Raw genomic sequence first — 21,901 nt, 5'->3', positions numbered from 1 at the left:
GCATGAGAACGCAAAGAATCGAGAGGTCTTTCAAAGCACCAGGTGGGATGCACTGAATGGGAGAAAGTGCTGGAAATCAGAGTCGAGAGTGTGGTGCTGGAAAAGCACAGCAGGTCAGGCAGCATCCAAAGAGCAGGAGAATCAGCGTTTCGGGTATAAGCCCTTCATCAGGCAGGATGTACTTAATGGTCTCCTTCTGCATTTATCAGAAGTACTGAATGTCCTGAAATGCACAAAAGTGGATAAATCCCCAGGACCTGATCAAGTATACCCTAGAATTCTGTGGGAAGCTAGGGAAGTGATTGCTGGGCCTCTTGCTGAGATATTTGTATCATCGATAGTCACAGGTGAGGTGTCGGAAGATTGGAGGCTGGCAAACATGGTGCCACTGTTTAAGAAAGGTAGTAAGGACAAGTCAGGGAACTATAGACTGGTGAGCCTGACGTCAGTGGTGGGCAGGTTGTTGGAGGGAATCCTGAGTGACAGGATGTGCATGTTTTTGGCAAGGCAAGGAATGATTAGGGATAGTCAACACGGCTTTGTGCCTAGGAAATCATGTCTCACAAACTTGATTGAGTTTTTTGAAGAAGTAACATAGAGGATTGTTGAGGACAGAGTGGTGGATATGATCTATATGGACTTCAGTAAGGCGTTTGACAAGGTTCCCCATGGGAGACTGGTGAGCCACGTTAGATCTCATGGAATAAAGGGAGAACTAGCCATTTGGATATGGAGCTGACTCAAAGATAGAAGATAGAGGATGGTGGTGGATGGTTGTTTTTCAGACTGGAGGCCTGTGACCAGTGGAGCGCCACAAGGATCGGTGCTGGGTCCACTACGTTTTGTCATTTATATTAATGATTTGGATGCGAGCATAAGAGGTACAGTTAGTAAGTTTGCAGATAACACCAAAGTTGGAGGTGTAGTGGACAGCGAAGAGGGTTACCTCAGATTACAACAGGATCTGGACCAGATGGGCCAATGGCCTGAGAAGTGGCAGATGGAGTTTAATTCAGATAAATGCAAGGTGTTGCATTTTGGCAAAGCAAATCTTAGCAGGACTTATACAGTTAATGTTGAGGTCCTGGGGAGTGTTGCTGAACAAAGAGACCTTGGAGTGCAGGTGCATAGCTCCTTGAAAGTAGAGTTGCAGGTAGATAGGATAGTGAAGAAGGTGTTTGGTGTGCCTTCCTTTATTGGTCAGAGTATTGAGTACAGGAGTTGGGAGGTCATGTTATGGCTGTACAGGACATTGGTTAGGCCATTTTTGGAATATTGCGTGCAATTCTGGTTTCCTTCCTTTCGGAAGAATGTTGTGAAACTTGAAAGGGTTCAGAAAAGATTTACCAGAATGTTGCCAGGGTTGGAGGGTTTGAGCTATAGGGAGAGGTTAACAGGTGGGGCTGTTTTCTCTGGAGCGTTGGATGCTGAGGGGTGACCTCATAGAGGTTTATAAAATCAAGAGGGGCATGGATAGGATAAATAGACAAAGTCTTTTCCCTGGGGTGGGGCAGACCAGAACTGAATACATTGGTTTAGAGTGAGAGGGGAAAGATATAAAAGAGACCCAAGGGGCAACTTTTTCACGCAGAGGGTGATACGTGTATGGAATGAGCTGCCAGAGGAAATGGTTAGTACAATTGCAACATTTAAAAGACATTTGGATGGATACATGAATAGGAAGGGTTTGGAGGGATATGGGCCGGGTACTGCGGTGAACTAGATTTGGGTTAGGATATTTGGTCATCATGGACTAGTTGGACTGAAGGGTCTGTTTCTGTGCTGTACATCTCTATGACTCTATGACTGAAGGGTCTGTTTCTGTGCTGTATATCTCTATGACTCTATGACTGAAGGGTCTGATTCTGTGCTGTACATCTCTATGATTCTATGAACTCTATGACGCTTTTCAGGCACAATTTTACTTTTACAAAACTGTGCTGCTTGTTTTTAAGAATTCTAAATATTTATTTATTCTATTCTATGGTCTGTAGAAAGTTGTAACTCCTGATGTTAGGCTGACAGATCCGTGATGACTTCGTGTATTCCTTCCTACTTACCTGAACAAAGATATTTCATGGCAATATTTCAGTCCTCTGGCACAACTTCCAAACCCAGAGATGTCTGACAGATTATTATCGGAGTCTCAGATACTTCCTCCCTGATTTCACTAATGTTCATATCATACAAGCCATGACACCTTATAATATTACCATGAGAAATACATTAATTTCTTCATTTCTACATCTTTATCTATGGTCAGCCAAATCACATCTCCTCCTGTGTCCCATTATCACATTTCTTTATAGAATCTGATACAAAGGGTTCAATTAGTATTTCCCCCTTTCATTGATACTCTGAAAATATGTATTTTTCTATCTGAACCCACCTCTGCACTTCCATTAACTCTCTTTTCATAACTCTGGGACATCTCCACAGGACCTCTTTACAGCGGTGTTGTGGACCTAACCGTCATGGACCAGAAACTCAACTGGACCAACCACATCAATGCCAGAACTACTGGAGGAGGTCACAGGCTGAACATTCCCTGGCAAGCGATGCACTTCCCAATCCCCACAGCCATCTACAAAACACAACTCAGGAGTGTGATACGGGAAGAATATGCTCCATTTGCCTGGAGGAATGCAGTTCCAGCAGCATTCAAGAAAACTCAACACCTTCCAAAGCAGCCCACTTGATTGGCAATGCATACAGATACTGATTTCCATCCATATTTTCTAGGCTCTGTTTGATTTTCTATTAGGGCTCTGGCATTATTATACGCCTTCTTATCATGTCTTATTTTTAAGTTCTCTAATCCTCCAGGGCATCTCCAGCTTTTGCTTTTCTTCCTTTCCTTCTTGTAAGAATGTATTTTCTGTATCTCAATCAACCGATGTTTCATTTTGAATAATGAATTGGCCTTTTTTAAAAGTTAAACACTGTCACCTTTCACTGTTTTCCCCTCTGGTTTTGATTGAACCAGATTGTGCTGAGAGTTACTGTTCGCACGACTTATTTACTTCAAGTCATTCAGCACAGAAACAGACCCTCGGGTCCAACTTGTCTGTGCTGACCAGACATCCCAATCTGATCTAGTCCCATCTGCCAGCATTTGGCCCATATCCCTCCAAACTCTTCCTATTCATATACCCATCCAGATGCCGTTTAAATGTTGTAACTGTACTAGCCTCCACCACTTCCTGAGTTCATCTGTCACTCACCCTCACTCTCTTAACCTCATTCTCACTCACTCATACCTTCTATCCACAACCGAAGTCCGGGGAGCAGCTCCAGAATCAGTGAACAGGATGACTCCAGGGAGGATGGGGGGGTTGGAGAAGAGGGGATGGGGGGGATGGCAGCAGAAGTCTAATAGCCCAGGAAGTTAGGGGAGAGGTTGGGGAGGGCAGAGATAGGGAGGGGGACTGTGTATGTGGTCCATTTATAATTACCTTTGAACTGAGTCGCTTGCTAGACCACTTCAGAGGACATTTAAAAGTCAATCACATCACTGTAAGTCTGGATTCACAAGTAGGCCAGACCAGCTAAGGATGGCAGATTTCCCTCCAAGGACATTTGGTGCCAAGTCGTGGTTGGCACAGACCTGGTGGGCTGAAGGGCCTGTTCCTGTGCTGTAATGTTCTATGTTCTATGACATGTCATTGTCATTGCCCCATAACAATTATTTTCACAGCTCCAATCCAATAAAGATATTAAAAAATAAGAAATGTTGATTTTAATGTCCTGCAGGTTTTCTTTATGTCTTTGCTCCCTGCGTTGCTCAAGGAAGGGTCCTGCAAATGAATGTTCAGTTCCCAGGGATTCGAATATAAAGCTGCAGGTTTGGCAAGCTCAGATATAGCTGCACCCTAAAATTATAATATCGAAAATCAGCAAACAAAATGCTGGCGGAAGTAATTGCCCCAGTTTCGTGACATGTTACTGCATGACATTTACTTTCAATTATTATCCAGCACTTCACTTTCTCCTTACAACTTTGGAATTCCCATCCTCAACGGTAGTCGATGCAGAATCCTCCAATATTTTTAAGACAGTGCTAGATTGATTCTCGACTACCAAGGGGTTGCAAGACTATCAGGGATGTACAGGAATGTAAAGTTGAAGATAAAATCAGATCAGCCACGATCTTATTGAATAGCGGAGCAGGTTGGTAGGGCTGAATGACCTCAGCTTGAACCTTGCTCCTATGTTCATAATTGCCCCTCCATTTGCCATCGGTTACCCAATAGGTCAATTCTCCCTGAGCTCTGCCTTCCCCAAGACGTTTCAATGCGTGCCGGCTTTAACTTTGGGAGAATCCAGCCAACCAATGCTGCATTCAACACCTCGAATATCGACAGTACGGCTGAGAACTGACGATAATTCACAGCAAGAGTCACATAATCTCCCTCTGTCTTCAGCAACCAAAGGGAATTCTGGTGCACACGCACTGATCTGAACATGTTACACAAGCTCCCTCTGTCAACGTACTCACCAATCAAAAACTCAATCCACAGCTTGTCTTTTTCCAAATCGATTGCTCGGTTGACAGTGATGGTGATTTGGAAAGGCTGACCACGTCTCACAATAAGGTTGCTGCAATCATAGAGCGCTGTATGATGCTGCCTCCTGTTAATGTCATCTGGATTTGGGTGAACGTCAACGCTCCATATCTCCAGAAACGCTTTAATGGAAACAAAAATAAAATGTAAATTCTTTGTCAGCCAGTTGAGTTATTTTTATATGCACTGCACTTTGTTTTTAATTCATTCAGGGCGAGATAGTTCTCTCTTCAAGTCATCCTTTTTAAAATGGAGTGCAGCATTAAGTACAATTATTGAAAGCAGAAACACTGGAAGCATACAAGCTGGTCAGTACATTTTATACAGATTTCAATTGTTTTACCCCCCATCAGTTCCACTACATTATAAATCATATAGTTCACACAGTGCAAAAAGAGGCCATTTGGCCCAATGATTCTCCAATCCCTGTAACCCTGCACTTCTCATGGCTAGTCCACCTAACCCGCACATTCCTGGACACCACAGGACAACTTCACAACCTTTCAGACTGTAGGAGGAAACCTGATCACCCGGAGGAAGTCTGCGCAGAGATAATGTGCAAACTCCATCCAGAGAGTCACCCCAGGCTGGAATCCAATCCGGGGTCCCTGTGAGACTGAAGTACTGACCCCCAAGCCACCCTCCAATCTTTCTCCCACAAATGCTTCTCAATACGTTGTAGAGCTTCAAACAATCTATTTTTGCTTCAGATGGTTAACATTGCCAATCTCTTTTTAATATTTCTGCATGAAAATGCTTTAATGCATTTGCTAATTGCAAGTATGTTCATAATACATACCAGCGTTTATAAAGCTCTTATGCAACTTTAAGCTTTTATAACATTGTTTGTATACATGATAAAAACATGCTGTAAGTCTGGATAAAAGCACATTTTTATGTTAAGATAGTGTTGTTGTTAATGGCTTTCCATTTCATTCCCATTGCAACACACAAGTTGAGAGGGCAGAGAGGAGGATGGGGTGGGAAGAGAGCAGCATGGAATTGGAACGAGCTCTCCTTCTCTTTCCAGCTCACATGTGGATCAGTACAGAGCCCCCCCCCACCCCCCACACCTCTTTTCTGATCAGCACCTTGTGCAAGTTCAGCAAGGGTATGGGGTGTTTGAAAATTGAGAATGTATCCTGAGAGAAGTATTCAACCCCAATTTAAACACCTCATTTCCTCCTTTGCAGGGTGTTCCTCAGAACCATCATCACCAATATGGTGAGTGGTACAATGGCCTGCAGGAATATGCATACACCTCACCTTTGCCATATTATGGACTTAGTATCAGGTTCAAGTCCTAAAGGATAATCTAAACATTGGACAATGATTTGTGTAGAGTCATAGAAGTGCACAGCACAGAAACAGACCCTTCGGTCCAACTCATCCATGCCGACCAGATATCCTAAATTAATCTAGTCTGATTTGCCAGCAATTGGCCCATATCCTTCTAAACCCTTCCTATTCATATACCCATCCAGATGCCTTTTAAATGTTGTAATTGTACCAGTCTCCACCACTTCCTCTGGCAGCTCATTCCATACACGCACCACCCTCTGCATGAAAACGTTGCTCCTTAGGTTCCTTTTAAATTTTTCCCCTCTCCCCTTAAACTATGCCTTCTAGTTTTGGACTCCCCTATCGTAGGGCAAAAACCTTGTCTATTTACCCTATCCATGCCCCTCATGATTTCATAAACCTCTATAAGGTCACCCCTCAGCTTCCAACGCTCCAGGAAAAACAGCCCCAGCCTGTTCAGCCTCTCCCTGTAGCTGAAACCCTCCAACCCTGGCAACATCCTCATAATATCATCAATTCACAAACTCAGCACATAAGGTTTCATACATTTTGAATTTTCAGTCCACTAATGTGCATGACAGCAATTTCGATGTAAACATCATATCTTGAAAACGTTTGAGTGCTTAGCAGCAGAAATATTTAACACGGTCAGTTTCACTTTTTACTGTTTCTTATATAAACAGCGTCTCTCTTTATGAGAAGAAATAAAAACACATCTATATCAAATGCTTTGACAGATTCAAAATGAGAGCAGTAATACGGTTATATACATAGCACATGTTTGAAGCTGAACTCAATTCTGAATTTTGTTTTATACAAATGTTACTCCAGAGGTTATATCTGAAATATTCACCATGCTTTAGAATTGTATGTTTGGCAGACATGGCATTTTTGTTCTTCAAAGATAATTGTAGCTGCCGACTAGAACCATTTTAGCTGCAATAGTTGTTTCATAAAGCTCAGTCCCTCTCTGGGGAAATAGCTTGCTGGCTCTGTCGCCATAACAAAGCACCAATTTAACAATCAGTCAGAGGACGGCTGCTGAATTAGAACACATCAGCTGTGCAAGCTAAGCACTTTAAGATGGTTTTCTGAACAATAGAAAATGTGCAAATGTGAAGTCTCATATATATTAATGGAAATATCTTTGTTCTTTTGCACATCAATTATGAATTAGCCTTAAAAATAACAGCCCCAAAAGGATTGCGTCTATGAGAAACATTCTGGAGTAATGCTGCCTTGCCTCTGTAACTTGATGGAAATGTGTTACGTAGGACAAACATGCAGAATTCTAAAACAGTAATTGTACAATCAAATTAAACCCCATTTCCATAGGTTAGGCTGAAAGAGAATGGGGAGAAAGTGAGGTCTGCAGATGCTGGAGATCAGAGCTGGAAATGCGCAGCAGGTCAGGCAGCATCCAGGGAACAGGAGAATCGACGTTTCGGGCATAAGCCCTTCTTCAGGAATGAGGAAAGTTTGTCCAGCAGGCTAAGATAAAAGGTGGGGAGGAGGGACTTGGGGGAGGGGCGTCGGAAATGTGATAGGTGGAAAGAGGTCAAGGTGAGGGTGATAGGTCAGACTGGGGTGGGGGCGGAGAGGCCGGGAAGAAGATTGCAGGTTAGGAAGGCGGTGCTGAATTCGATGGATTTGACTGAGACAGGGTGGGGGGAGGGGAAATGAGGAAACTGGTGAAATCCGAGTCATCCCTTGTGGTTGGAGGGTTCCTAGGCGGAAGATGAGGCGTTCTTCCTCCAACCGTCGTTTTGTTGTGGTCTGACGATGGAGGAGTCCAAAGACCTGCATATCCTTGGTGGAGTGGGAGGGGGAATTGAAATGTTGAGCCACAGGGTGGTTGGGTTGGTTGGTCCGGGTGTCCCAGAGGTGTTCTCTGAAACGCTCCGCAAGTAGCCGGCCTGTCTCCCCAATATAGAGGAGGCCACATCGGTTGCAGAGGATGCAATAGATGATGTGTGTGGAGGTGCAGGTGAATCTGTGGCGGATATGGATTCCATATCCGCCACAGATTCACCTGCACCTCCACACACATCATCTATTGCATCCTCTGCAACCGATGTGGCCTCCTCTATATTGGGGAGACAGGCCGGCTACTTGCGGAGCGTTTCAGAGAACACCTCTGGGACACCCGGACCAACCAACCCAACCACCCTGTAGCTCAACATTTCAATTCCCCCTCCCACTCCACCAAGGATATGCAGGTCTTTGGACTCCTCCATCGTCAGACCACAACAAAACGACGGTTGGAGGAAGAACGCCTCATCTTCCGCCTAGGAACCCTCCAACCACAAGGGATGACTCGGATTTCACCAGTTTCCTCATTTCCCCTCCCCCCACCCTGTCTCAGTCAAATCCATCGAATTCAGCACCGCCTTCCTAACCTGCAATCTTCTTCCTGACCTCTCCGCCCCCACCCCAGTCTGACCTATCACCCTCACCTTGACCTCTTTCCACCTATCACATTTCCGACGCCCCTCCCCCAAGTCCCTCCTCCCCACCTTTTATCTTAGCCTGCTGGACAAACTTTCCTCATTCCTGAAGAAGGGCTTATGCCCGAAACGTCGATTCTCCTGTTCCCTGGATGCTGCCTGACCTGCTGCGCTTTTCCTGAAAGAGAATGGGACCTTAACAGCATTTTAAAATCACTACAGTGTGGAAGCAGACCATTTGGCCCATCGAATATGTACAGACCTTCTAAAGATCATCCCACCAAGACCCCCTCCAATCTCTGTATTTCCCCTGGTTAACCAACCAAACCTGCAAATCCTTACAATCTATCTAACCTGCACATCTCTGTACTGTGGGAGGAAACCAGAGCACATCCACGCAGACAAGGGGAGAATGTGCAAATTCCATAGAGACAGTTGCCCGAGGCAGGGATTGAACCCAGGCCCCTGGTGCTGTGAGGCAACAGTGCTACCTACTGAGCCACCCTTAGTGTAGTATGTTTTTAAAAAATATCTTTCCATTTCCATTATGTTTAATACGAAGCCAAAACACATATAAAACAAAGGTGACCAGAGATAAATAGGAAATTGTAGTCAATTGGCAAAATTAAAAGTCTTGCAATTTTTAAACTTTTGCACTGCTGTTAGGAAGCTACTTTCCATAAATGATCAAAAAGGAGTGAATGCCTGTATTCCATGACAGTCCCCATCACTGGCATTATCCTCGCTCATCTTGTGTGCTCCCATGTCCAGTATATGGCACAAACCAATTCACATTTCCATAACAGCCAAGGACAATATGAGGTAAAACTTCTGTATGCAACAAATGGTTAGCGTTTGGATTGCACTACCTGATAGGGTGGTGAATATAGATTCAGTAGTAGCTTTTGATAAGAAAGTTCCAGGTAAGAGTCATGAGAGGTGGCAGAGAGTGGCACAAAGGAGGGATGTGGCTTGTAGAGAAGGAAAGTCAGTGCAGTCTTCGGATGGTGGGGGTTACCTGATGCACAAAGTGCATCTTCTGAAGATTTCTATCCTTTCAAATTTTACACTACCTTTCACTCTATATTTATTCGATACCTTGTATACCTTACTGCTTATCTCTGTTGTACATTTTTAGATGGCATTCAGTTTTAAAATGTAAACTATGTTCTAAGCTTTCCTGTCACATGTTGAATAATCTATACGTAACAGAACAACCAGCAACAACAAGCTTCAATGGTGAGGGAGGGCAGCCTCCAACAGCAGGAGGCGACACAGAGGGAGGACACCAAGCAGAGCAGTCAAATGGACCATTTCTGGAGGAAAAGGTGTCTTAGGAGGAAGGAGGCCCAAGAGGAGAAGGATCAGACAGATAAAGGATTTTCTCAAACAGAGAACCATATGCTTAATTCCATATATATGCTGCCTCTTGCTTAGCCTTAATTTTCTTTCATACTTGTAATAAACTGAGACTAAGGGAATAAAGAATCCCTGCTTCATGACCTTTCAGGCGCCTGTGTATTCAAATCTCATGTTACATACATGTGCACAGCTAATCCTGCTGCTTTGCTTCACTTTCTAATTCTTATCTGTAACAAACTATTTTGTAACTAGTTCATCAAATCACAATCAAAAAGTGTGGTACTGGAAAAGCACAGCCGGTCAGGCAGCATCCGAGGAGCAGGAGAGTCGATGTTTCGAGCATAAACTCCTCGTCAGGAATGTTACTGATGAATAGCTTATGCACGAAATGTCGACCCTCCTGCCCCTCAGATGCTGCCTGACCAGCTGTGCTTTTCCAGCACCACACGTTTTGACTCTGATCTCCAGCATCTGCAGTCCTCCCTTTCTCAAATCACAAGAAATACCAGCTTATGTCTACTACTTCCTTTCTCCTCACAGGTTCCTTTGCAACAATTAAAATAACATCCTTAACAAAACACAATTACAGAATTCTGCAAAATAAACTTTTGCCCTTGCTTCTTCAATGAATCAATTAGTTTTCATTTTGCTTGCTGGACACTTAACCGTTGCAGAGGTCCGGCTCTTTGTCTGGAGTTTTGCTTCAATTCTGCTGGGAATTTCCTGGGAAAATCTTGCTGGCAGAAATTCTATGTTAGCTGCTCAACAGGTTTTTCATTAGCATTACATCAATAGATCAGGAAAAACCCTGAGGAAATTCACAGCTTTTGTTTCTCTGTTCGTCTCCCCCATTTAAAAATCACAAGTTCTCTTTTTACCCATTATGCTTCCTTCCTGCTTCATCAAGTGACCTACTTTTAAAAACACATCTGAAATGAAATGAATTCTAAATGTTCATCTTTCAATCTTCAGGCATATAGGGTACATTATCTCCCTTTAAACCTACCGCAAAGAGAAACACAACATTTTCCCTACTTTCAGTTTCATTCAATATACATTTGCCTAATAATCTGATCTGTCCATTTTGTCACCATATCCACTATTATCACACGTAAAGAACTGAAAAATTTGCAAGTGTTTACAATTAATTTATCACCTATGACAAAATTTCAAAGTGGAAGCAGCTGATGATTAATTCTCCACTTCAGTGCAAGGCAAAGCGTTCAACTGAATTTAAGAATTGTACAAATCTCATAGTGATGCCACTGGGAATTGATTCTGTTCTGAGGTTTGAGCCGAGATACAGTGACGGGTCAAAGCAAAGGGAACTTTACTGCGTATCTAATCACACAATAATCGACCTCGGGTGTGTTTGACGCAGACACTGGATGCTCAGAATAGTAAGTGTTGTATTAACTCCCCATCTTGTTGAACAAGGACAATCACACAGCAAAGTAATTAGAAAAACACTTTTCATGTTGTTGAATTCATGAATGATTTCAAATCCAATGAATTAACCATTACAGACAATTTAACTCTTTCCTCCTCACTTCCAGTTAAAAAAAACTTGTAAAGCTCCCTATATTTGACAGCCAAGAGCAAAGCATTCTTGTAGTAACGCATTATTATGCTTTGCATGCACTTCCATTCCAAGGGTAGCATTATGAACCTGCTGTTTTTGCTCTAAAGCATTTATGTTTACAGAAACTGTCTCTGGTTCCTTTTTGGTGCAGGAGACCATTCAGCCCATTGTTTCTGGACCGGCTCTAACACCAAATCTAGTGCCAACCTCCTGCCTTTTCCTCGTTTCCCTACCCATGATTATTATCCAAACCAAAAACCATCCAATGCCTCATTGAATGCCTCAATTGAACCTCCTTCCACCACATTTCCAGACCCTAACGACTCGCCGTGTGAAAATGTTTTTTCTTACATCACTCTCACTTCAGTTGCAGCCTAATGTTATCACTTGAAAGGCATGCCCTCTCGTTTCCATCTCTTTTACAAGTGGAAACAAATTCACCCAATCCACTCTGTCTAAGCTGCTCATTTTGAAACCTCTGTCAGATCTCATCTCCGCCTCCTTCGCTCCAGGGAGAACACTCCCAACTTCTTCAATCTGTCCTTATATCTGAAGTTTCTTATCCCTGGAACCTTGCTGGTAAATCGTTTCTGCACTCTCTCCAATACATTTGCATCTATCCTATCAGGTGACACCTACAACTGCACACGATACTCCAACTTAGGTTTAACAAGGACAAGTTCACCTTTGCTCTGGAACTCTTTGCCTCTATTCATAAAGCTGAGAACAATGGTTATTTACTGCTCTCTCCACTGCCCTGCTATCTTCAATGATCCGTGTGCGTATACACCAGGCTCCTTCTGGTCCTGCACCTTATTTAGAATTGTACTCCCAATTGGATATTTCTTTCCGTGTTCTTCCAACCGAAGTGCATCACCTGACACTCCTCTACATACATGGTCCTTAATACAAAGGGAAAAAAATCCTAGCTACCTCTATACACCTTGCCCCTGTTATCTACTCTGGCTTAGCAAGAAAAGAAAAGACTTGCCTTTCTATAACACTTCCTGGATTCTCGAAGTGCTTTATTACCAAGTAAGCATTTTTTGAAGTACGGTCAATGGCATAATGTAGGAAATGTGACCAACAGGTGCACAGCAAGATCCTACAATAGCCACGTGTCAACGAACAAATAGTCTGCTTCTTCGATGCTTATGGGTGGGTTGCTCTTCGGAGATGAAGAGTCATTTGGATTCGAAACATTAGTTCTCTCTCCCTCCATCGATGCTCTCTGAACTGCTATGATCTCCACCATTCGTTGTTTTCTGTAGAGATTCCAGCATCTGCAGTAATTTGTTCCAGCTCTTCAGAGGGTTGTTCCAAACTCCGTGGTTGAATAGCCTCTCTGCACTGTCAGGATTCTGTGATTCTGCTGGGGTCTAGTATGTGGTCAGTGAACCTCACAGAATCAGAGGAGCATAGCCTGTTAATATCCATCTATTTATATCCAGTTTACACCTGAACACTCAGGTCCATGTACCCACGCATACTCAGTATGGGCTCTTACTGGTTGCCATGCCCGGCCTTATAAAACCTACACTCTTAAACCACAAGAGAGAGAGCTGTCTGGAGGTACAGATGAAGTCAAGGAGGCTGCGTTGCTATAGCAACATACACACTCCTCCTCCAGCTACATTGATCTAGTGCTGCTCTCAAGTGCCCCTGTGAAATTCAAACCTGTTCATGTCGTGGTGTTATCACTCCACGTGGTGTCCTGCTTACCTACGCTACATTGTGCCCTGTATCATTCCTTTCCAGCATTACCCTTCTCCACAACTTGGCTCTGTGTCACCTGCCCAAGGTATTTCAACTTCCCACTGTCAGCCACTGATAATAATCAGCCTGTGTTGTGAGCTCCCAATGATTTTAATAGCCACTTGTTTGTACGTCATTCAGCCCATTCCACCCCAAGCACCTTTCAGAAGTACAATTCGATCTTTCTCCTGTGCATTTATTTTTATGGATAAACATTCTGAGGGAGGAATGATTGCTGTAAAGAGAATTCCTGGCTGAGATTATAAACTGCTTCTGAATTTGCAGATTAGAATTTACAAATCCCATAATGATTTAAATGAAAAAAAAACACAAAACAATAAGCACAAACTCACAAAAATACTTCAATTAAATCTTGTTCTGTCACACTGCACAGAGGACTCGTAAGTGGTTATAACTTCAATTCTGACACTACCTTTGAATTTAATGCTGGATGCAATTGATTCAAAGAAATGGTTGCCTCTGAGTACTTCCAATCTGTAAAACAGGTATCAGCACTTTGGTGTGACCATCTGCTTTCTGAACTGAAAGCATCAGACAGTGAAACATTAAAGCTAAGTGGTTAATAAAACTAAACAAGTTGGAAAAAAAAAAAGTGTTTGGATTGATATTTAGTATTATAAAGCTGTACAATAGCTGGACAAAGTGGCTCAGTGGTTAGCACCAGGGACTGGGTTCGATTCCAGCTTTGGGCAACTGTCTGTAAGGAGTTTGCACATTTTCCCCATGTCTGTTTGCGTTTCCTCTGGGTGGTCCAGTTTCCACCCACAATCCACATATGTGCAGGATAGGTGAACTGGCCAAGCTAAATTGCCCATAGTGTTCAGAGATGTGTAGGTTAAGGGCATTAGTTAGGGGTAAATGTAGAGTAATAGGATAGGGGAATGGGTCTGGTTGGATTACTCTATGGTGGGTTGGAGTGGACTTGTTGGGCCTAAGGATCTGTTTCCACACTAGAATTTCTTTTTTTATTATTAAATATAGAAACAGACCCTTTGGTCCAACTTGTCAATGCCAAACAGATATCCTAAATAAACCTTGTCTAATTTACCATGCTGACCAGATATTCTAAATTAATCCATTCCTATTTGCCAGAACTTGGCCCATATCCCTCTAAATTCTTCCTATTCATATATCCATCCAGATGTCTTTTAAATGTTGTAATTGTACCAGCCTCCACTACTTCCTCTAGCAGCTCATTCCATACACGTACCACTCTCTGCATGGAAAGGTTACCTCTTAGGTCCCTTTTATATCTTTCCCCTCTCACCTTAAACCTATGCCTTTTAGTTTTGGACTCCCCCACCCTGTGGAGTTTGACAAGCTTAGTAGTTTGTCCAAATACAAACAAAAATGGCTGTTTTAACCGATCTCCCACCAAAGTTGCAGGGATATAGAAAATAGGAGCAGCAGTCGGCGTTTTGACCCTTCGATCCTGTTCTGCCATCCATCCTCTTCCTGCTTTACCCCAATATCCTTTGATTGTCGCAGCCTCAGGTGCTATATTCATCTCCTATTTGAAATTATACAATATTTGGTCTTGTATTCTTTCTGTGACAGTAAATTCCACAGGCTCACCACTCTATGGGGGAAGAAATTTCTCCTCATCTCAGTCTTAAATGGTTTACCCCATATCCTTAGACTGTGATAACTGCTATTGGACTCCTCATCATTCTACATCGCCCCTATCTAGACCTGTTAGAACTTCAGAGTTTTTTTTATGAGACACCCCCTCATTCTTCTAAACTCCAGTGAACATAATCCTAACCAATTCAACCTTTCCTCATAGGTCAGTCCTACCATCCCAGGAATCAGTCTAGTAAACCATTGTTGCGCTCCCTCTATAACAAGAACATCTCTAGATATGAAGACCAAACCCGCAAGCGATATGGCAGGTGACTGGGTGAACTCTAGCGGTAGTTCAGGGCCAATGACTGTTGTGCTGATGGGCAAATTGGACAACTTCATCAGCATTTATTGTATAAAACGTAACTCATCATTTACAAAAGTCAGAATTCTATCACTGAACAAAGAGCGACCTGGTGGCTCAGTGGTTAGTATTGCTACCTCACAACGCCAGGGACCCAAGTTCAATTCCACCCTCGGGCAACTGTCAGTGTGGAGTTTGTATGTTCTCCCTGTGTCTGTGTGGGTTTCCTCCCACAGTCCAAAGACATGCAGGTTAGTTGGACTGGCAATGCCATACTGTCCAGGCGCGTGTAGGCTAGGTGGATTATGCAGGAAACGCAGGGTTATGTGGTGAGATGTTATTTGGAGGGTCAGTGTAAACTCAATGGGATGAATGACCTGCTACCAAGCTGTTATGATTCTAAATGGTTCATCTTGGCAATCATTTTAAAATCAAAACCTACTTTCAACTTGGACACAATGAGTGAAACTTAAAACTTAATTCTGACTGCTCTCCACAGATGCTGCCAGTCCTGCTGAGCTTTTCCAGCAATTTCTGTTTTCATTAGTATCAGGGTGTTGGTGAGACCACACCTTGAATAGTGTGTAAAGTCCTGACTTCCTTGTTTAAATGTGATGGAGACAGTTCAGAGGAGGTCTACTAGACTGAATAAAACAGATTCCCTACACTGTGGAAGCAGGCCCTTCAGCCCAACAAGTCCATACCGACCCTCCAAAGAGTAACCCACCCAGACCCATTCCCCTACCCTATATTCACCCCTGACTAATGCAACGAACCTACACACCCCTGGACACTGTGGGCAATTCAGTATGGCTAATCCACCAAACCTGCACATCTTTGGACTGTGGGACGAAACTGGAGCCTCCAAAGGAAACCCATGCAGACACGGGGAGAATGTGTAAACTCCACACAGACAGTCGCCCGAGGCTGGAATTGAACCTGGGTGCCTGGCGCTGTGAGGCAGTAGTGCTAACCACTGAATCACCTTGCCACCATGATATCTAGAATGAGTGGGTTGTCTTATGAGGATAGTTTGGATAGGCTGGGTTTGTTTCCACAGAAGTTGCAAAAATGTGCAATTTTATTTCCGTGCTTTTTTAAAATTTGCAACAAATCACTTTAAGCCAGAAGGAAAGTAGCTTAGCCTGCCTTCAGCAGATGCTCCAAGTTGTGATTTTGAATTGGAAACATAAGAGACTTCTCGCTAAGCGAAACAGCCACCCTGTGCCTCTTGCAAACCAGTGGAAGCATTTGGAAAAGGAAGGCTGAGGTGATACATTCAGATCAGTCGGAACCAATTCAACAGATTTTGGAAACAATGGCTAAGCTACTATTCTTCAAGTTTTCCCTCTGCCCATGTGATTTTTTTCCCTCTGTTTACGTCTGACCGTCTGTGTATAAGGAGGAGCTTACAAGGATTCTACAGTTTTAAGAGTTTACATTAATTTAGTGTAACAGTTTATCTTTAACTTGGTTAAGGTTTAACGGCCTGTCATTATTAATAATGTTCCTTAACTACAGGAACCTAATTGGTACTTTTTATCAACCTGCATCTAAAAATAAGGTGGTTTGGGGATTTTGCGCATACATTTTCAAACAACTTCAGGAATAGCAGGGCTTGATTTCCAGTGGGTTACCCCAGTGCATGGTGACAGAATTACATGAGTGAGGGGCAACTTTATTGAAGTGTATAAGATCTTGAATAGTCTTGACAAAAGTAGACATGGAAAGGACAATTGTTTCTTGTAGGTAAGTCTAGAACCAGCAGAAACTGTTTCAAACTTAGGGACTGCCCTCTTAGTATAAAGATGAGGGGAAAATATTTTCTCTTAAGAGTCGTGCAGTTTTGTATCTCTGCCTAAGGAGATGGAGATGGGGGAGGTCATTGAATATTTTTAATATCATGGGAGTTAGATTCCTGTTAGGAATCAAAGGTTGGAACAGTACAGGAACAGATTGAACCTGTACTGAAGACAAAAACAAAATGCTGGAAATCACAGCAGATCAGGCAGCATCCATGAAGAGAGAGCAAATATTTATGCTGTCCCCTCCACACTTCACATCAGCTCTAATAAAGAGTCATCTCGACTCAAAACATTAGCTTGCTCTCTCCCCACAAATGCTGTCTGACCTGTTGGGAATCAGAGGTTACCAGGTAGATGGGAACATGAAATTCAGAACACAAACAGATCAGCAATGATCCGACTGAACGTCAGAACGGCTCGAGGGACTGAAGGGCTTATATTTGTATGTTGCATGTATGTGCACATTTGTCATCTTAGATTCATTTCATTTGTTAATGCAATAACACAGATGGACGGGTGCATTCTAAATACTTCTCATTATTTTGTCCAGTTTCCCAGCGTATTGACAAGCACGGACAACACAGAAATGTGAAATAGAAAATACATTTATCATAAAATAAGTCTCTTGATCTTAACAAGAAAATATTAAGGAACCTTCACCATCTCTTTATTTTTGACACTAATAGACAGAGAAGCATGAATACTTAGCTAGATGTTTGCATAAATTGACATCTGGTGTTTAAGCTGACACTAACATCTGTCTACTGAATTAAAGGTCTATGACAGTGGCACGTTAATGACAAAAGAGGTTAGTAGAAAAAGTAAATGGGTGGAAAGATATCTGTACTCAGATTCACATTTTATTGACACTCAAATGTTGAGAGAGTACTAAGATAAATGAGACATCGTTTGATTATGATAAAGCTGTGGTGAAAGCAGAGACAGCAAAACAAGAGAGAGTGTGCAAGCAATAAAATCTAATTTAATCAAATGGAGGCTGTGAAAATTCAGTAATGTTTAATCTTGCGACACTGGGGATAGCCCTGTATCCACCCGCATCACAGAAGGAGCATTCGTGCACAGAACTTGGGGTCAATGAGTTTAAATTTCAAGTGAAGTGTGTAAGTCCTGCCAGCAGGAGGCAGATACACCAGGAAAAATGTGGGAATGAGATAGGGTAAGGATCCCAATATTATTCAGGGCACTGTTTGTGATCAATTCATTGCTTCCAGCAAATCAATCTACACACAGAATCAAAGCTGACAGCATTCTATTTTCAAGACTGTCCTACTCTGATCAAAAAATGCCTTGGCTGATGGACCTCACAAAAGCCATAAAACCAATCAGCATAATCTGAACTGATCACCATGTTGATTGGTACATTACTACGAAGTTCCCACTGCAGAGGTCCTTTTGGTGCCGTTCCCTTTCTGATAGACGTGGCTGAACTAATATTTCAGTTGGACCAGTGATAGAGCTATTCATCTGAATTGGAAATATTCACCAAGTGACCATTGCCACATCTTGCTCAGTCACTTACCCAGCACAGTGGTCAATGTTACACAACGACAACAGGACCCTGGAGTAGCTGTGCAATGATGTCATGGGTCAGCACACCACTGAGTATAAAGTCTGGGCAGAGTTAGAACAGCAGACTACACTAAACTCTTTACTCTCTGGAAGAAACACAGAGCACATGGACATGAACACATGAAGAAGATGGATTGGTCATTTTCTAATATATTGATAGTAAGGCAGAGCCTGATATATCTGTAATTACTACAGACTGCAGCTTTTGGTGTTCATTTATACGAAAGGGAGCTACTTTGAAGTATAAGGCTGAAGACAGAGAAGGTTAAAGGGTGACTGAAAGGAAATTTTCAGGGTGCTAAGATACTCCTCTGGAGTAGGTATTCACCTGGTGAATAACAATATCTAGGGGTTATCAGTCGAAGGGGGAAGAGGAGATTTTCTTATTCACTCGGTGTCAGGATTTGGAATGTGTGATTTAAAAAGACAGTGGAAGCTGATTCCATTTCATTTTAAAGTGAGAAGGACAGGAACTTGAGGGTGAGGAACTTCCAGGATTATGGACAAAAAGGCCAGGATGTAGAATGTAGCAAGCCTGCTCTTAAAAAGGGGTGATGGGCCCCACTGATGTGATAAATATCAATAATCCAACAATTCTATGCCTAATTGCCTTTTTGAAATTTCTTTTGAACTTGCTTCCAACAAGCTTAATGGGAACACTCGTAATATCCTAACAACCCTCTGAGATAAAAAAAAAACACCTGCCTTCATTTCGATTATTTTAAGCCCATGACCTTGGTGTTTAATAGGACTAGCACCTTCATGTCATTGTCAGCTGCATTTTCTGGCTCTGAATGTGGGCAAGACTCATTGGTCTTTCATGGTGTCGTCAACTCTGCCTTACAAATACCTCCAAATAACTGGCTTTGCATATCCTCTTTCCTCATCCTGGCTAATGGGTTAAGCTAAATCAGGTTAACTTTTTTATTCACTCTCAGGACGTGAGCATCACTGGCTGGAACAGCCTTTACTGCCCGTCCGTAGTTACCTTTGAGAAGATTATGGTGAGCTGTCTTCGTGAACTGCTGTAGTCCATGTGCTGTAGGTTGATCCACAATGCCCTTACGGAGGGAATTCAAGAAGTTTTACGCAGTGACACTGAAGGGACAACAATATATTTCCAAGCCAGGAATATACATGACTTCAGGGAATTTTAGAGGTGGTGCTATTTCCACATATCTGCTGCCCTTGATCTTCCAGATGGAAGTGGTCGTGGATTTAGAAGGTGCAGTCTGAGGATGAATTTCTGCAGTGCATCTTGTAGACCCCATACACACCACTGCTACTGAGTGTCAGTGGTGGAGGGAGGGGATGTTTGTGGATGTGGTGCCAATCAAGTGGGCTGCTTTGTCCTGGATGGTGTCAAACTTCTTGAGTGTTGTTGGAGCTACACCCATCTAGGAAGGTGGACAGTATTCCAGCACATTCCTGACTTGTGCCTTGTGGACAGGCTTTGGGGAGTCAGGAGATGGCTTACTCACTCCAGGATTCCTAGCCTTTGACCTGCTCTTGTGTCTATATGGTGAATCCAATTTAGTTTCTGGTCTATGGTAATCCCCAGGATGTTGATTGTGGGGTCATCAGCTTTTTCTGGTATTGATAGGGGAAGTCACTTTTATAACTGCACAATGGAAAAGGCAAGTGGCTCTGAAGGCACTCAGTAAGATGTGTAGCATATCCTTTCCCTCTTGAGAAAGACGACTCATGCCGAGTCATGCTGGAAACAATTGGGCCTATACTGAGTATGATCCAATATGGAACTTAGTCACAAAGTGCTGTTGGTTACAAAAATGACAGACACAAAATTGCACTCAACTCTTAGCAAGAGGAAGGGTCCCAAAGAAGATGATCTCTATTTCATACTGTCCAGTCATCAAATATTCTTGCTTATCAACAACTCTTTTAAGTTATAAATGCTTCTGCAGATTCTGCCCTTAGCCCTCTCTGCTCTGAGGAGAGTAAACTAGCCTCTTTAATCTCTCCACATAACTGAAATCCCTCATTCCTGGTAAAAGAATCTCCTCCACACCTTCTTCCAAGGCCTTGATATTTGTCAGGAAGTGCCACGTTCAGACTTGGATAGAATGCTCCAGCTAAGGACAAGCTAGGGATTTGTCAAGGGGGTGACATGCATCCTGACCTTTCTGTACAACAACACAATTTGCAAAGTCAATTATTCCATAGGTTTCCTGAACTGCTTTGTCGAATTTCCTCACCATCTTCCTCCTTCTGAGAAAATGTCGCCCCAGTAGCTGCTGCTCTTGCAGCTTTGAGATGATGCGAACTCTCTGTACCCTTCTGTGCCCAGGGTATTATTTGAACTCATCTGCATTAAATGACATTTGCCATGTGTTTGCCCACTTCACCAGGGTATCTCAAAGTCTGTATAATTTACCTCAACATTCACAATGTGGTCAAGTTCTGCATCATTTGCAAACTTTGAAATTCTGCTCCTATGGCCAAATTCATTTAACAAAAACAACTGAGCCCTGGAGCATCTTATACCTGCCTGCAGTCAGAAAACCATCCATTCCTCACTGCTATCTGTCCCCTCTCCAATCACATTCCCAATTTACCATGGTCTGCTGCGAAGCACTTTAGGATTTCTGCAGTTATGGGAGGCACTATGTCAATTCAATATCTTTTTTTCTTGTATTTCTTTCCTTTCCATTTTCAGACTGTTAGTATTTCCTATTTCTGTAGTCAGGGCAAGTTTGTGCTCACTTATAAGTCGCTGTGCTGCCATTGCTATGATATTACGAAGTAAATGATACTGAGAAGTCATACATTGTAATTATCCAACTGTGCTCCTGGTGCGAAATCTCACTGCTCACAGCTTCTATTGAAAACTCAGGTGCAAACCTCACATGAGTTGCTGACCACTACTGTCAGAGAGTTACTCCTTTAGCTCGGTACAGAATTCCTCCCATTTGGCCTCAATAGAATTCCAGAGTCCCGGACTATCACCCAACTGCACCCCATGTTTTGATGAATGTCGTGTTTCAGATACAGCAAGACCATTCAAGATTCAGTTTCTCTGAATCTTGACCAACATTACAAGAACACATGAAGCCATTCCGAAAACATAAACATAAGCAGAATATCGGATCATGAATACTTTAGCACACTGATCAGAATGAAACGCAGAGTCAAAGATTTCATTTCATAGAATCCCTACAGAGTGGAAACTGGCCACTTTGCTCAACAAGTCCACACCAACCCTCCAAAGAGTATCCCACCCAGACCCGTTCCCCTATTACTCTACATTTCCCCGGACTAATGCATCTAACCTAAACATCCCTGAACACTATGGGGAAAATTACCAGGCCAATTCATCTAACCTGCACGTCTTTGGATTGTGGGAGGAAACCGGAGCATCCAGAGGAAACCCACACAGACTCAAGGAGAATGTGCAAACCCCACACAGACTCCAGAGGATGGAATCAGACCTGAGGTCCCTGGTGCTGTGAGGCAGCAGTGCTCCCCACTGAGCCACTGTGTCATAGAGACGTACAGCACAGAAACAGACCCTTCTGTCAAACTAG

General features: G+C 42.9%; 1 protein-coding gene across 2 annotated transcripts in view; it reads right to left on the bottom strand.

Moving 5' to 3' along the window:
• LOC122564275 (coagulation factor XIII A chain-like) overlaps window positions 1-21,901 on the bottom strand; it is a 118,730-nt gene that overhangs the window by 71,609 nt on the left and 25,220 nt on the right. For both annotated transcript variants that reach the window (XM_087978503.1, XM_087978502.1), the window contains exon 4: window positions 4,499-4,687. In XM_087978503.1, the coding sequence (XP_087834629.1) occupies window positions 4,499-4,687 (189 nt within the window). The remainder of the gene's footprint in view (window positions 1-4,498; window positions 4,688-21,901) is intronic.

Source organism: Chiloscyllium plagiosum, unplaced genomic scaffold (genome assembly GCF_037043375.1).
Source record: "Chiloscyllium plagiosum isolate Xiang-an unplaced genomic scaffold, Cpla_swu_hap1 HiC_scaffold_34, whole genome shotgun sequence".
Taxonomy (NCBI): Eukaryota; Metazoa; Chordata; class Chondrichthyes; order Orectolobiformes; family Hemiscylliidae; genus Chiloscyllium; species Chiloscyllium plagiosum.
This window is presented reverse-complemented; position numbering and strand designations above follow the sequence as displayed.